The following is a 16,453-nucleotide window of genomic DNA, read 5'->3' as shown; positions in this document are numbered from 1 at the left end:
TGAGCAGAGAGCCCGATGTGGGGCTCGATTCCAGGACCCTGAGTTCATGACCAGAACCAAAGGCAGAGGCTTAACCCACTGAGCCACCCAGGCAGCCCCAATTTTTCTTTTTAAATAGAAGGGGGAGTCTTGTATGTTTCTAGGCTTTGGGGAACAATTATAGAGGGACAAGTTTAAAATACAAGGGACTGAACATCACCACTATTTCAGTCTTTCTTAGACACAACTTTGCACACTTTCTACTTTCTACAAACTTTCTACCATTTTGTTCCTATTCCAAACCTTTGAGGAACCCCTATTGTCTAAACAATATTATTCAAATGCCTTCCCAACATTCAAGGTCTTCCAAATTCTTGCTCCCACCTATTTTTACAATGTTCTCTCTTTCTCTAACCTGGGGACTCCTCCAGTTGAATTTCTCTCCTCAGCCCTTCAAGGGGTTTCCTTACATAGCTTCTTTCCTTGTCTTCACCTACCTCTCCCCTCTGGCCTATGTTCGGGCAACTCAAGTCTTACTCCCTCCAGAAAGCATGTCCTGAAACACTGCACTTTTCCATGGCCACCTTCTCCTTTCTCAGACCGGCCCACAAAGTGATTTCTGTTGTTGCTGTTTTGTTTGGATTAGCTTCCAAGTTGAAGAATCAGACATTTTCACATAAAACTCTGAATTTCCAGTTTCTCTTTAAAAGTAAGATGTGGTGACAGTGAGTCTGCATCCCCCACTGGCAAGAATGGGCTGGAGTTCATGGTAACAGCTGGCCCTTTGGCTAGGGCACGGACTCCAAGCTTTGACCTTGCAGTTGCTCACCATACCCATATACACATGTGCCTGGCTCGTCTAAGTATTTGAGTTTATAACGCCAAGTCTAAACCATGGCTGGACACTTGGTGTGCGCTACTTGGTGGTTATTTAGCTTTATATCTATCTCGTCTTCCAGAAACTTCCACATGGACATTTCCACACCTTAGGCCCATTCGGGATCCCCCACAAAGCCTACCACAGCAACGTAAACATAGGAGTAGAGTTAGGGTAAGGTAATTGAGGATGATGAGGATGAAAACTGGTCTGTCTTTTCTTAAATACCCATCACCCAGTAAAACCAGTTACCCCAGTCCAAAATGAAACACCAAGGAAAAAAAATTCCATATAAGGAAATAAAACCACCTAAGAACACACTGGGGGTGAAGAGGGGAAGGCAGTCCTAGGAAGGTTGATTTCAGTGAAACCAGTTCTGGTCTTGTAGCTAGAGTAAGATGCTGATATTTATCTGTTTAAGGTTTCTTGCTAAAAGGCTCTGTTGGTCCCTATTTTCTCCCTCATGATAGACAGATGAGCCCCAAAGCCAGGAAGGAAAAGAGGAGGAATGATGGATACTGGTAATCGACACTGAGTTGGAGACATGTAGGTGTAGAACTGGCTTTCAAGAATACTCCTATTATCCACTGTGTGGACTCATCTGGCATTATGACCCAAAGTCATAGGGCCAGAGGTCAGATCTTGATGTAAGGGCATATAGATTATGGAGGAAAGACAAGGTTTGAAATGTATGGAGGCAGAAGCTAGTCTGTGGAAAATTCTTTCAATCACTGCACTTATAAAATTGTCAGTGGAAGATTCAGTTATCACTAATACCCGCTATGGTAGCAAGCATCCAAGATAGGCCCCAGTGATCGCTGCCTCACATTATTCATACCCTGCTGAAACAAATTCAAAACAGCCTTACAGTGGAATGAGAACTGTTAGAAAGAATAAGGTAGGCCTCTAACCCCTGATGACCACTAAAAGATATTCAAGATACACTGTACAGTGGGGAAAAAAGCAAACTGCAAAACAATATGGATGGTATGGATAGTTTGGCTTGTTCATATCTTAAAAATACTGTATTTCTTGTCATTCTAAAACATGTATCCTTTCAACTTTTAACATCTCTGATTAATGAATGGCTCGTCAGAGTTTAACTGGCTGGGTTTTGTTTTTGTTTTTGTTTTTGGTCCCAGAGTTCTATAAAATAAGATGTGTCTTACTGCTTTAGATTTGATGAAATATGACGAACTATATATAGTGTGTCAATCAGAACAGAACTGCAGCTCCCAAAACTCTGGGCTGAAAAACCCTTCAGCTGTTTGGCTAGCCTTCTGCTAAACTGAAAAACCCTAGGTGTTGTGGCACAGACAGAAACTGGTTATCAGGAACCTGTTTGTTAGGCCTGGTTGACATGGCAATCACAGAGTATTGTCCTGTAAGGCAGGGACTGGGGCTAGGATTCTAATGTTGTGTCCTCTCACTTTGAAAGGAGGTAAAAGCCCATGTGTGAGGAGACCCCAGACTGCTCTGAGTGGTACTGGCTGAGGCTCCCACACCAAGCTGGTATCCAGCAGAACAAGCCTTGGGAGGAAATAAAAGGTGTCTGGAGTCCCATCTGCTTTACCACCAAATGTATGCTTTCTTAGTGATAGAACTGTATCCTTTATCCAAGTTGGGTACCATGTTGTCACACAAGCAAGTTTTTTTGAGCCTCTAACCCAGCAGGGATCTTAGGCTCCTACTCGATCAGAGTAGTAGATTTAGGTATATTTGCATACAAAAACGTTAGAAAGAATATATGCTAAATTAGTGAGAGAACATTTTGCAGGAATGAAATCAATGGAGAGTTAAATGTTCTATGGTTGCGTATTAAAAAATTTAAAAAACACTTATATGTATTACTTTCATAAGCAGAGGAAAAAAAGGTAAACACATTCAAATTGTAAAGTACAGAACAACGTTAATAATGAACGAGACAGGCGACCACTGGTTTTTTCCCTCTTCCTACTCCAACACCCACGAACCTTGTAATGAGCATGAATTATTTTTTCAATACAAAAATTTGTTTTAAGAAATAAAAGAAATTCCCCCAAGCCCAATTTTGCCCCTAAAAATAAAAATAAAGGCACAAATCCTTCAACATTGCCATGGGAAAAGTAGTTTATCTCTAAATGAAAATTATACATGGTTCAGGGGATTTATTCATGAACCAAATTCTACAGGGGCCTACTGCCTGGTAGACACTGTTCCCGCGGCTTTCTTGCTTATCGCCTCATTTGATTAAAAAACTTTAAAAATCAAAGACAGTTACAAGAAACCCGTAAATTTCTAAAAACGCGTTCTCACCAAAACGAAGACACCCCACCTCGTAACGCCTCCCCTCTCACGTGACCCTGTGACCCAGGGAAGCCATCTTAAGCATCGCCTCATAGAGGAAACTACAACTCCCAGAATCCTCTCGCATTGCGTCGTGCTGGCACTTTTACTGGCCGGGTCTTAGATCTGAGCCCGTAGCCAGGCGCCATCTTTGACGCTGGCAGTCTTGGATTTCTGCGGGTGTTGCTGCTGTGAGGACGGCGGGCGGCAGCGGCTAAGAAAGAAGAAAGACGTGGCAGCAAGCGGGAGTCGGGGACAGTGTCGGCGGTTCGGTAAAGTTTCTGTTCTCTGGTAACTAGACCCGTTTTTTGATTCCCGGTGGCTCGGGGCAAGGGAGGTGGGGGAGAGGGCGAGGGGAGTGGCCGCGGCCTCCCCTCGCCCCTGGGTTGCGGCCTAGCCCGGGAAGTCTGAGCGGGTCCTTAGGCCCCGCGGTAACGACCCTCCTCCCCCACCTCCCGCCCGCCGCCCTCGCCGGGGCGAGCTGGGAGCCCGGGGCTCCCGCTCCCAGTTCCATCCACCCCACCCCCACTCCCTGCACCCCACCCCCACGGCGCCTGCTCCTTTCCCAACAACCTTCTTCCCCTCCCCCACATCCGGTGTTGGCGAAACCGTAGGAGCCGGGAGCAGCCCCGGAAAGCCGACTTGTTCCCCGTCTCCCGGAGAGAGAAGTGACACTAGATTGCTTTCTTCGCGACACTTTCCCTAGTTTAGCGGACCCCCACTGCCTAAATCAAACTGAGTGCCAGGAGCTGAATTTACCTACTCTCATTCCTCTCCAGGGTCCCACTACTTGGGAGATACTCTCAAACTCCACATACTGAAAGCCACCGACCTAAATCCGGTATCCTACACCCTTTCCCTACCTTAATTAACTCCCACCCCAGCCCTCCGCATCGGAGTCAAGAACAACAGGGACACTTCCGTTCTCCTTGTAGGATTGATGAAATCGTAATGAAGAACACCCCCTAAAGTCCCATAATCGGTGCGGATTCCTATGGGGAAGGCCCATGTTGTTGACATCTTGCAGGCCTTGGTTCTGGACCTTGAGAAGGAGGCTGTGGAACTAGTGATAGCGATGCTTTTTAGGGTAAATGTATGTAGGTATTGGGGGAAGGGGAGGGATCAACCGAAAAGGAATGAAAGTGGTTTAAAGCTCAAATTTCAGTTTTTGCTGTTCATATAGAGTTCAACTCATGAGTTACTCATTTACAGGCAGTAAAGCTTCTCCAGTCTAAAAATGTCTGAAAACTAAATTTGGATTAACTCTTGATACAAACAGTAAATTGAAAATGCAGCTTGTGACCTAAATTTTTATTCTCAAAACACTTTTTTTTAGCCATTCACATTTTTAAAAATTGTGTTATTTTTATTTAGAGCTGAAAGGGCTCAACTAGCATTTGCTGTTAATGACCAGTATGTGGAGTCTGCTTTATATTCCCAGAATTGACTTTTTGGGTTGTATTGTCAAATCACAGTCCTAAATGATGAATGTTGAATGATGCACTATGTTTTTGTTTAAGTGAAGTTTCCTGAAAATAATTTCAGAATTAAGGGAAATTGATGTCGCTACCATGACGCATCCTTAAAATATATATTTTTAAAGCTGAAGGCATTTCAAGGAGATGTAGTTTTTGATGAAGCAGAAAGAACATGGGCCTGGGATTTGGAAGACCTGGCTTCTAGCTGCTACTAACTCTGACTCTGGGAAAGTGTGCCTCAAGTTCTTGTTTTCTATAACATGAAGAGATTGGACTATTTGAAATCAGATTCAGAACTCAGAAGTTGGAAGGGATCATAAAGCCCTCTAAGAAAAGAGTTTGGGAATGTTCTCCATTGCTGTCACTTTTCCTCCAAAAATAACCTGGCTTGGAAGTCATTGTTCCAAAGGGAATTTGATTCCCCATAGAAATTGGAGACAAGGTAATGCAATTAGAGAGGAACAGCTGTATTTCTACTTGAGTAATAAACCCACTAACAGATTCTGGTACGAATTTTGGAGACACAAAGAGAATGAGTGTATGTACCTTAAGTGTACCAGTTTCCTCACTCTCTTCTGGAAGACGATGCAGCACTTTTAGTGGTACTGGGATTCTGGGATGTGTTCCTATTAATTCTAATACAGATGAAGAAGATGTGGTAGAGGGAAAGATGGTGGCAGAAGGAATGGATAAAGAGGCAAAATTGCCTGCTAAAAAGAAAAGAAAGAAGGGCTTACGGATTAAGGGGAAAAGGCGAAGAAAAAAACTGATTCTTGCGAAAAAGTTCAGTAAGGATTTGGGATCTGGGAGGCCTGTTGCAGATGCCCCTGCTTTATTAACTTCCAGTGCCCCTGAGCAGGATGAAGAAAGTCTTTTTGAGAGCAATATAGAAAAACAGATCTATCTACCTAGTACCAGAGCCAAGACCTCCATTGTGTGGCACTTCTTTCATGTCGACCCCCAGTATACCTGGCGGGCTATTTGTAACCTCTGTGAAAAAAGTGTTAGCAGGGGTAAACCAGGCAGCCATCTGGGGACATCTACACTACAACGACATCTGCAGGCAAGGCATTCACCTCACTGGACCAGGGCCAACAAATATGGAGTCACTAGTGGGGAAGAGGATTTTACTTTGGATGTGCCTTTATCTCCCTCTTCTGCTGGAAGCAATGGAAGCTTCGAATATATGTCTACTGATCCATTAGATGAAAATAGAATGGGTAAGAAACGTGATAAATCAGTGTCTGATGCCCTGAGGGCAGAAAGAGGGAGATTTCTCATCAAAAGTAACATTGTCAAGCATGCCTTAATTCCTGGAACAAGAGCCAAGACATCTGCAGTTTGGAATTTTTTTTATACTGATCCTCAGCACATCTCAAGAGCTGTGTGTAATATATGTAAAAGAAGTGTGAGCCGGGGTAGGCCAGGTTCTCACTTAGGAACTTCAACACTTCAGCGTCACCTGCAGGCTACACATCCCATCCATTGGGCTGTTGCCAACAAAGACAGTGGTGCGGTTGGAAATGGATTAGATGAGGGAGAGACTGAGAGAAATGATCTCTTAAGGGATCCCCTGCATGGAGAGAAGTCTACAGGCAGCCACGATTTAACAGCTGAGGACCTTAGTGACTCAGATTCAGATGAACCTCCTGTGTTAGAGGTTGAAAATAGTAGAAGATCTGAGAGTCCTATTCCTGTTGCAGAGCAAGATACTCTGACACATGCACAGGAGAGAGAAACAACATATTCTGAAAATTCAGTCTCAAGTCAAATAAGTCAGGCAATTATTCAGATGATCGTGGAGGATATGCATCCTTACAACTACTTCTCAACCCCAGCCTTTCAGAGGTTCATGCAGATTGTGGCCCCTGACTATAGGTTACCGTCTGAGACTTACTTTTTCACAAAGGCTGTACCTCAATTATACGATTGGGTCAGAGAAAAAATTTTCTTAACTTTGGAGAATGTTCAAAGCCAAAAGATCCACCTGACTGTGGACATATGGACCCATGACCCATCCACTGACTATTTCATCGTGACTGTGCACTGGGTCTCTTTGGAAACTGCACCTTCCAGTAATGGCAGGATCCCTAATTTCAGAAAGTGGGCAGTACTTTGTGTAACAGGGTTGGCCAAAGACTGCTTGATAACCAATATTTTACAAGAACTTAATGACCAGATTGGTTTGTGGCTTTCTCCTAATTTCCTCATTCCTAGCTTTATTGTTTCCGATAATTCCTCTAACGTGGTACATGCAATCAAAGATGGAGGTTTTACCCATGTGCCGTGCTTCTTGCATTGTTTAAATATAGTCATTCAGGACTTTTTTTGTGAGCACAAAAGCATTGAGAATATGTTAGTAGCTGCTAGGAAAACCTGTCATCATTTTAGTCATTCAGTCAAGGCCCGTCAGATTCTGCAGGAGTTTCAAAATGATCACCAGCTTCCGTGGAAGAATTTGAAGCAGGATGAAACCGGCCATTGGATTTCTACCTTTTATATGTTAAAATGGCTCTTGGAGCATTGCTACTCAGTTCACCATAGTCTGGGTAGAGCTAGTGGGGTTGTGCTCACCTCACTTCAGTGGACTTTAATGACTTATGTTTGTGATATTCTTAAACCATTTGAGGAAGCCACCCAGAAAGTGAGTGTCAAGACCACAGGATTGAACCAGGTGCTCCCCCTAATCCATCATCTTCTCCTTTCTCTGCAGAAACTCAGAGAAGATTTTCAAATAAGAGGTATTACTCAGGCACTCAATCTGGTGGACAGTTTATCTCTGAAACTTGAAACTGATACCCTACTGAGTGCCATGCTTAAATCCAAGCCCTGTATCTTGGCTGCTTTGTTAGACCCTTGCTTTAAAAACAGTTTGGAAGACTTTTTCCCTCAAGGTGCTGATTTAGAAACTTATAAGCAGATCCTTGCAGAAGAAGTTTGCAATTACATGGAATCTTCAGAGGTGTGCCATATTGCAACGTCAGATGCTTCTGGTCCCCCAGCCATTGTAGGAGCTGATTCGTTTACCTCATCTATAAGAGAAGGCACCTCCAGTTCAGGGTCTTTTGATAGCTCAGCTGTAGATAATGTTGCCATTGGAAGCAAAAGCTTCATGTTTCCTTCCGCCATAGCAGTAGTGGATGAATACTTCAAAGAGAAGTATTCAGATATCTCAGGAGGTGGTGACCCTTTGATTTACTGGCAGAGGAAGGTGAGCATATGGCCAGCTTTGACCCAAGTTGCCATTCAATATCTAAGCTGCCCCATGTGTAGTTGGCAGTCTGAATGTATCTTTACTGCAAATAGCCAGTTTCATCCAAAACAGATCATGAGCCTGGACTTTGACAATATAGAACAGCTGATGTTTTTGAAAATGAACTTGAAAAATGTTAACTATGATTATTCTACATTGGTTCTGAGCTGGGATCCTGGGAATGAAGTTATTCAAAGCAATGAAAAAGAAATATTACCTTAATTTCTTTTTCCTTTTTCCATTTGAAATGGGCAACTTGTTCCTATGTTACTGTATCTGAATCGCTATAGTTGTTATATATAGTTATACTAATTGTTCTTCATACACAAATCTGGGGAAACCTGAAAACACAAAACGTGCTGAAAATTCCTCAGTGGTAATAGTAATGCTGACAAAGTGAAGATTAAAAATTCCACAGTAGTAACTCAATGTAGCTGTCTCTTGAAATTTTGTTTATACCAATTAAGAGTGAAAAGATATTTTTTGACCTAAAAAATATAGTGCAGCATTGAAAGGCTTTAGGCTATTTCTGGCTGGTAGATTAAACTTGTAATTGGTTTTAAGTAAAAATTTCTCCCATCATGAGAAGTTTGATTGCTCTGAAACCAATGAAATTGAGGGAAAAAAGTATCCTAAGCTGTTTATTCCTCCCCCTTGCTCCCATTTTTCTATTTCTTTAAAAACCCTGATCCATACTTACAGCTTGGCAAAAACAAAGTGAAATTTGGAAATTTCTGATTGCCTCCTCATACTGGTCAGCTTTATCATTTCAACTTACTGAGTGTGATAGAGTTACCCTTTATTTTATATTTAGGATTGGATCTGTGCAAAAGGAAAACATTAGAAAACAATCAGAAAAAAAATTACTTTTAGTTTTTGAATTGCCTTTTTTAACCTTTAGAAAATAGTGTAAAAACAACAAAAGATTGTATGGGAACTTTTTACAAATGTATGGGCAAATGACATTAAAAAGTTTACAAAAATTGAAATTGGAGTAAAAGCCCCAGGAGCATACTTTTGACAAATACAGTGTCCATTTCCCAAAGAATGTTTCTCTAATTTTAAGTGATCTTAAATGTTTTTAAATATATATGCTGAATGATCCATAATGCTGTATTCTTAACTATGAGATTGTTTTTTGGCTTTTAATCTTAGCTAAACATAAGCACTCAATATTTTCAGATTTTAGGAATCATTACCTCACTGGTAAAATGAGAGAATTGATCTCAGTGATCTTTAAAGTCCCTTTCCACTCTTAAAGTATGTTTCTGTGGTTGAGTGGGAGGCCAGAAAATGATGACTTTTAGTAAAAGTCTATTACAAGTTTCAGACTGAATAACTAATGTGAGATCCCAATTTTTCCTTTTTTTCATTTTAGATTTGGGGATATTCCCTGCCCAAAAATTTCCTGGAAAATTGACTAGTATTAAGTGTGAGTAAAAGGTGTCCACTTTTTTTTAAGTTTCGATTTTAGTTTTGTCTTGGATAGTATTTGGCAAGATTTAGCCTAGAAATTATGTAGTATTTATTACATGAGAATCAAAATTGCTTTGTTACGGGGCTGGTTTCAAAATTTAGAACTCATTTCTATGTATCAAAATCGTTTTTTGTTTTTGTTTTTTGGGTTTTTTGTTTTTTGGTTTTTTTTTTTTTTAATTCTTAAATGGTAAATGTACCATTGTGAAATGAAATTTCAACTCCAAAAGTTTACCCTTTTACTAACTGGAGTAAATGAATAATTACAAAGTCTTTAGTTGAGCCATCACTTGTGGGGGGAAAAAAAAAAAGAAACCAGGCTGCATAAGCAAGCCTTTTGCAGGGCCAATATTGAATGTCATGCCAGTGACACTGGAAGAAAAAGTCTTCCCTTAGATAGAAGCTTTCTGTATTTTGACAGTGCCAGTTCAGGATGGCTATAATGCTGCTCTGCCTTCTACAGCTTGCTGCACCACTCTGTAGTTACTCGATAACTATACGTTTCTATCTTTTTTGGTTAAACACTCCCTGAAGATGATAAATACTATAATGATGTACGTACATCCGTATTATACACATTGATTCATGTGTAAGGCTTTTCCTTCATGTTTATTCTGTGGGCTGGGCAAAATTTAGTGTAACATACTGATACACGTCATGATACTTTGGTATAAGAGTAAGTTCACTATTTTTATAATGAACCCAAATCTGAAGGCTTTTGTAGTGTGTTTTAAAAGGGAAAACTTACCCAGATGTTTTATTTCTACACATTTGTGTATATGTGTGTGTGTGTGTATAAGCCAGTTAGTATATATGTATATGTATATTATATACATAAAACACTTTATATTTTTTCATACAAGTATGCTTTTATTATACAGATAATAAAGATGGGGGAAGGTTTCTGTTTTTTTCTTAATAGGTGAAGAAATCTTGAAGACCAGAAATTGGATCTTATTGAATTTTGGTGTTCTTTTCTTTTTTCTTTTTCTTCTTTCTTTTTAAATTATATTGTTCGGCTATGGAAGATGGATTTTTTTTTTTTTTTCCCAATAATCCTTTGACTCTGAAGTTCATCTTTAAATGAACTCTGTTTTTGTTGGTTTTTATTTTTGTTTTTGTTTTTGAGGAGATAACTAAGCCTAGCTGTCTCCAGTCTGACAAAGGTTATTCGAATGGACTTAATCTCCCAGTAGTTGGGAGATGTTTTAAAAACACGTCCTGTGTTTGAATTGTGGCTGAGAGGTTTCCTTGGCAATGTGAGGAGGAAAATTCTTTCTGCCCCATTATTATTAATTCATGGATTGAGTGTTGGTTCGACCTACAGGCGTAATAGATTGGAACTCAGTGAAGACACAGAGGTTCCTGTTGAGAGCAACCAGCTAATGTAAGTGCGGGAATGGGTTTTTTCTCATTAAAGGAGTGAATATTTTTGTAATTTTAAGGCATAATTTTCCTGAATCAAGGAAAGGAATCATTGTCAAGCTCTTTTTTTCTTGTAATTACTTACAAGCTTTTGGTTTAGGGATGGAAACATTTCCTTCCCCTTCCCCTTTTTTTGATAGTACATGCACAAAAAAGGGAAAAGCAGTATACCAAGGTGGAATCTCCTTGTGATTGCATTTCTTCCTAGGAAAGCACTGTCAGTGTCATGACATAGTTCCATATCCGTGCACAGAGTTGTGCCTCATTTGTTGTTTTTATTGACAAGATGTTACTGCTTTGTATGGAAGTGCTATAGTTTAATATATCTCTCAGTGATAGACATTTGGGGTTTTGCCATTAAAAATAAAAATAGCACATATCCAGTAACAGCCCTTTGTGAGCTGTTTCCCTAGAACCAGTTCTCAGATGTAAATTTGTAGAATTACAATTCTGTAAAGAGGTTGTACCAGTTTACTAATTGATGATGTCTTTTTTGATTTGTAAAAGTCCTTGATATAACCTTTTTAGTAAAAATAGTAATATTTGGTCATGTTGCTAATCCTTTGCTATATAAGTGTTTTTCATTTTATGTCAAAATCTATCAATTTTATTACGATTCTTAACTGTGGTTTCATGCTAGGAAAAGTTTTTTTTCAATCTGAGCTTATTAAAAAAAAACCTATATAATGTTTTTTGCAGTACTTGGATAGTTATATTTTTTATATTAAAAATGCAATCTAGGACTACCCTATGATCCAGCATTCACGCTACTATCCAAAGAACACACAAATACTAATTCAAAGGGTTACGGGCACCCGATGTTCATTGCAGTATTATCTACAATAGCCAAATTATGGAAACAGCCCAAGTGTCCCATCAATTGATGAATGAATAAAGAAGATGTGGGATATATATATATATATACACACACATACAATATACAATTAGCTGTAAGAAAGAATTAAATCTTGCCATTTGCAATGACATGGATGGAGCTAGAGTATAATGCTAAGCAAAGAGTCAGAGAAAGATACCATATGATTTCACTCATAACATGGAATTTAAGAAGCAGAACAAGCAAAGGGGAAAACGATAGAGAGAGACGCAAACCAAGGAACAGACTCAACTATAGAGAACAAGCTGATGGTTACCAGAGGGGAGGTGGGTGGGATGATGAATGAAATAGGTGATGGGGATTAAGGAGTGCGGAGTGCACTTGTGTTGAGCACTGGGTGTGGTATGGAAGTGTGGAATCACTCTTGTACACCTGAAACTTAATACTAAACTGTTTGTTAACTAACTGGAATTTAAATAAAAACTTTAAAATGTAATTTAGGTATTGTAGTTATATGGCACTGCCTCTCCTTCCCATGAGTATGGTCAATAAAGGTGTCAAATATTGCTTTCCTTTTTGCTGAGCACAGTTATTCAGAATCTTTTTTTTTTTTTTCTGAGAGAGAGAGAGAGTAGTGAGAGAGAGAACATGAGCGGGGTGGAGGGGAGGGAGAAGCAGACTCCCCGCTGAGCAGGAAGCCCAGTGCAGGACTTGATTCCAGAACCCTGGGATCATGACCTGAGACGAAGGCAGACGCTTAACCAACTGAGCCACCTTACGCACTCCCAGAATCTTAGTATAGTGCTTTGGTTAGTGAGCTAAAAAGCCTCTTCGCCATCTTTGCTTTTATTCCCTTGGAACCTCTTTGTATGAAGTAGAAAAAAAATTTTTTTTTTTTTTCAAATGGGAGGCCAGTTTTTTTGTTAATTTCAAATGCTACTTTTTTCACAAATCACATTTGTGGGCTTGCTTAAATTCTGTGGCTCTTACACTCATTTGAAAATACTACACTTAAATGATATATTTCACATCCCTTACAATATCAAGGAGAGTGAGGTCCTTATAAAATGTTTCTTTTTTTTTTTTTTAAGATTTTGTTTATTTGACAGATCACAAATAGGCAGAAAGGCAGGTAGAGGGTGGGGGCGGGCAGGGGGTGGGGGAAGCAGGCTCCCTGCAGAACAGAGAGCCCAATGTGGGGTTCGATCCCAGGACCCTGAGACCATGACCTGAGCTGAAGGCAGAGGCTTAACACACTGAGCCATCCAGGTGCCCCACTTCTAAAATTTTTCTTTATCTTTCTTGGTTATTCAAGATGATTTTACAGTCCATCAGGTTCCAATAATAAACTATTATCACTTGATGTGATTATTTGGAGAAGTAAACTGCTTTAAACCTCTACTCCATTCTTTCTTCATTATCCAGATCTTCAGTGCCTTGGTAATGTCATAGTTTTTCAGTTTTTTTTTTAGTGTAAGTTTGTATACTTCGTTTTCTTCCTATATATTTTATAGCTTTATTGTGAATGGGACTTTGTTACCAAGCTAGCACATAGGAAATTTACCAATTTTTAAAAATACCTTATTTTATTTTATTTTTTATTTTTTTTTAAGATTTTATTTATTTACTTGACAGAGATCACAAGTAGGCAGAGAGGCAGGCAGAGAGAGAGAGAGAGAGAGAAGGAAGCAGGCTCCCCACAGAGCAGAGAGCCCGATGTGGGGCTCGATCCCAGGACCCTGGGATCATGACCTGAGCAGAAGGCAGAGGCTTTAACCCACTGAGCCACCAGGCGCCCCCAAAATACCTTATTTTAATTATGTTTTAGTTGATGGCTGGATTTGCTAGTTTGCAAGCATATAATCTGCAGGTACTAAATTCTTTTTTTTTTTTTGCCACCGTCTTTCTAGTCTTTATACATTTCCTTAACTCATTTACTAGACTCTGAATGTTGGATAATGGAGACAACAAGGGCTCCTTTTTTGTCCAGAATGAGGTCACTTCCATTATTTACCATATTGCTTGTGCTCATGTTTTCTGATGATTGAGTGCATGTATGCCAAGGAAGTCACTTGTACTGAGTTTTTATCAGAACTATATGCTGCATTTTTACCTTTTTTAAATACTACTTTTAAATCCTTTTTTAAAACCATGTTTTCTTGGCTCCATAGCTCAGGGTTTAGAGCACTGGTCTTGTAAAACCATGTTTTCTTTTTTGGAACTTTAAGATACTTGGGGAATCTGGGTTGCTCAGTTGGTTAACATCTGCCTTCGACTTAGGTCATGATCTTGAGGTCCTGGGATGGAACCCCATGTCACGTTCAATGTGGAGTCTGTTTTTCCTTCTCCCAATACCCCTCCCCCTGCTCATGCTTGCTGTCTCTGTCTCTATCACATAAATAAAATCTTAAAAAAAAAAAAAGAAATTTTAAGATACCAGAGTTTTTGTTTTTATCCGCCTTTACTCATTACATTTATGAATAATGAATTTTTTTAATGTTAAATCACTCTTAGTCCTGTAATAAATGTTTTTTGATTTTGTGATCTAATTTTTTTTAATATAGTGTGGTTCGATTTGCTTTATTTTGGATTTATCAGCTGTGTCCCAAATAAGATATCCAAAGCAGTTGTTTTAAAACTTTTTAAAAAGCAGTGAAATAGTGGAAGTGAAGTTCTTTTTCTCAACTTAGAATACTTCCTTAAGTAATTTTTTCAATACGTGGTGTATATAGATGATATACTTTTTGAGACTTTATGTCTAAAACTTCTTCCAAATCCTGAGATACTGAAATGTAATTTGAAAGGCCAAATCTAAGGGCATAATCTTCCCTTTAAATTCTGGTATGTAGCATTTTGTCTTTTGGCATGTAGAGACTCAGGTGATGTGACGTTAGATGTCAAGTCCGATTTTCTGTTACTAGTCTACTTTTTCCTAGAAATCTGTATGATTCTATCTTTATGCATTGGAATTCAAAATTCTCAGCATATCTCTGGTATAGTAAAGATGCCTTTATGATTTTTTTTTTTAAATCAATCTGTACACCCAACATGGGACTTGAACTGACAACCCTGAAATCAAGAGTTGCATGCTCCACTGACTAAGCCAGCCAGGCACCCTAGTAGAGATGTCTTTCAAGAAATTTCCTGCCTGGCATTTAATGAACTCTTTTTGTTTTGTTTTTGTTTTTTAAGATTTTATTTATTTGTCTGAGACAACAGGCAGAGGGAGAAAGAGGCTCCCTGCTGAGCAAGGAGCCGGATGCAGGACTCAATCCCAGGACTCTGGGATCATGACCCAAGTCGAAGGCAGGTGCTTAACGCACTGAGCCACCCAAGCGTCCCTGATGAACCCCCTTTTAATTTAATGACTAAAGTTTATTCAGTTTAGGGAAATTCTGTTATTTTATTATTATCTCTATCAATTTCATTCCTTTTAGAATTTCCATTGTATAGAAATTAAGTCTGCTGGAATCATTTCCATCTTCTATACCTTTTCTCTTGTGTTGATATCTTTCAGCATTCTGAGAGATATCCTGACAGTATCTTAAAATTCAGTTTTAGTGTTTTCCATCAGTTTATTGTGCTTTTACTTGTATTGAAATCTCTCTTGGGTGGCTTAGTCAGTTAAGCGACTGACTCTTGATTTCAGCTCAGGTCATGATCTCAGAATCCTGGGATCCAGCCCTGTGTTGGGCTCACCGTCCAGCAGGGCATCTGCTTTTCTCTCTCCCCATCTTCCTCTGCCCCTCCCACACACATGCATGCTCTATCTCTCAAGTAATTTTTTTAAAAAATCTCTTGGGGGAAGCAAGAAATTTGAGTTTTCTTATTTTTTGAACTTACTTTTGTTTCCACTCTTTTTCATAATGATATATTCATTTGTATCAAGCTGTATTCTTTCGGGGTGGGGAGGGGCAGAGGAAGAGGGAGAGAAAATCTTAAGCAGGCTCCACACCTAGTGTAGTACCCAATATCGGGCTTGATCTCACAACCTTGAGATCCTGATCTGAACTGAAATCAAGTCATAGGCTTAACCAACTGAACCACTCAGGATCCCCTCAAGCTGTATCCTTTAAAGCTTACTGAGAACATGACAGTTTTGTGGGGTTTTTTTCATAATTTTTTTTAATTTTTTAAAGATTTTATTTATTAGAGAGAGAGCGCGCACAGGCAGAGAGAGTGGCAGGCAGAGGCAGAGGGCGAAGTAGGCTCCCTGCCGAGCAAGGGGCCCGATGTGGGACTCGATCCCAGGACGCCGGGTTCATGACCTGAGCCGAAGGCAGCCGCTTAACCAACTGAGCCACCCAGGTGTCCCGAGAACATGACAGTTTTAAAGGAATTTCTCCTTTTCCTATTAATTTAGGGGTGGGATCAGAGAGGGCCAGTCGCTCATCTTGGCTTCCCTACTTTTGCTATTGAAAAGTATTCATATTTTCTTGGCATCGTGAATACTTTTGTTTTAACTTTTAAAGCTTAAGAAATTTATCAGTATGGGGGCACCTGGGTGGCTCAATCAGTTAAGCAGCTAGCTGCCATTGGCTCAGACTGTGATCTTGGGGTCCTGGGATCAAGCTCTGCATTGGGGCTCCCTGCTAGCAGGCAGCCTGCTTCTCCCTCTCCCTCTGCTGCTCGTGCTTGCTCTCTGTCAAATAAATAAACAAAAGAGATTGATCCCTAACCTTTTTTTTTGTCTTTTTAAAAATATTTTTCTATTGTATAACTTTTTCATTCTCCTCTCAGTAATACTTATACTTTTTGTGTATGTGTCATTGTAATTATTTGAATATCCTTTAGAGACTTGAGGC

General features: G+C 39.8%; 3 protein-coding genes across 6 annotated transcripts in view; all 3 read left to right on the top strand.

Moving 5' to 3' along the window:
- Positions 1–2,307: 2,307 nt before the first annotated feature.
- Positions 2,308–9,332, top strand: ZBED6 (zinc finger BED-type containing 6; the record flags this gene model as incomplete). The annotated part of the gene is made up of 6 exons (XM_080824476.1): positions 2,308–2,368; positions 3,346–3,453; positions 3,961–4,022; positions 4,209–4,278; positions 5,304–7,870; positions 9,291–9,332. The coding sequence occupies 6 exons, from the start codon at positions 2,308–2,310 to the stop codon at positions 9,330–9,332; spliced, it is 2,910 nt and encodes a 969-aa protein (XP_080680602.1).
- Positions 3,304–16,453, top strand: part of ZC3H11A (zinc finger CCCH-type containing 11A) — a 41,304-nt gene continuing 28,154 nt past the window's right edge. The window contains exons 1-4 of one of the 4 annotated variants that reach the window (XM_080824924.1): positions 3,304–3,453; positions 4,117–4,268; positions 9,291–9,344; positions 10,716–10,775. The gene's annotated coding sequence lies outside the window, so the exon portion shown is untranslated. Of the gene's footprint in view, positions 3,473–3,960; positions 4,269–9,290; positions 9,345–10,310; positions 10,776–16,453 lie in introns of all 4 variants that reach the window. The other 3 variants (XM_080824925.1, XM_080824923.1, XM_080824922.1) reach the window with 3 other exon arrangements.
- Positions 9,682–10,069, top strand: LOC308356152 (uncharacterized protein). The gene has a single exon (XM_080824927.1). The coding sequence runs from the start codon at positions 9,822–9,824 to the stop codon at positions 9,918–9,920; it is 99 nt and encodes a 32-aa protein (XP_080681053.1). The 5' UTR covers positions 9,682–9,821; the 3' UTR covers positions 9,921–10,069.

The sequence above is a fragment of the Martes martes genome, assembly GCF_963455335.1.
Source record: "Martes martes genome assembly, chromosome: 15".
NCBI lineage: Eukaryota > Metazoa > Chordata > Mammalia > Carnivora > Mustelidae > Martes > Martes martes.
The sequence above is the reverse complement of the archived record's forward strand: the minus strand, read 5'-3'. Positions and strand labels throughout refer to the sequence as shown.

Bases quoted from the DNA above. Each gene is read 5' to 3' on its own strand.
- LOC308356152 (XM_080824927.1), top strand. From the start codon at position 9,822: ATGGCTATAATGCTGCTCTGCCTTCTACAGCTTGCTGCACCACTCTGT.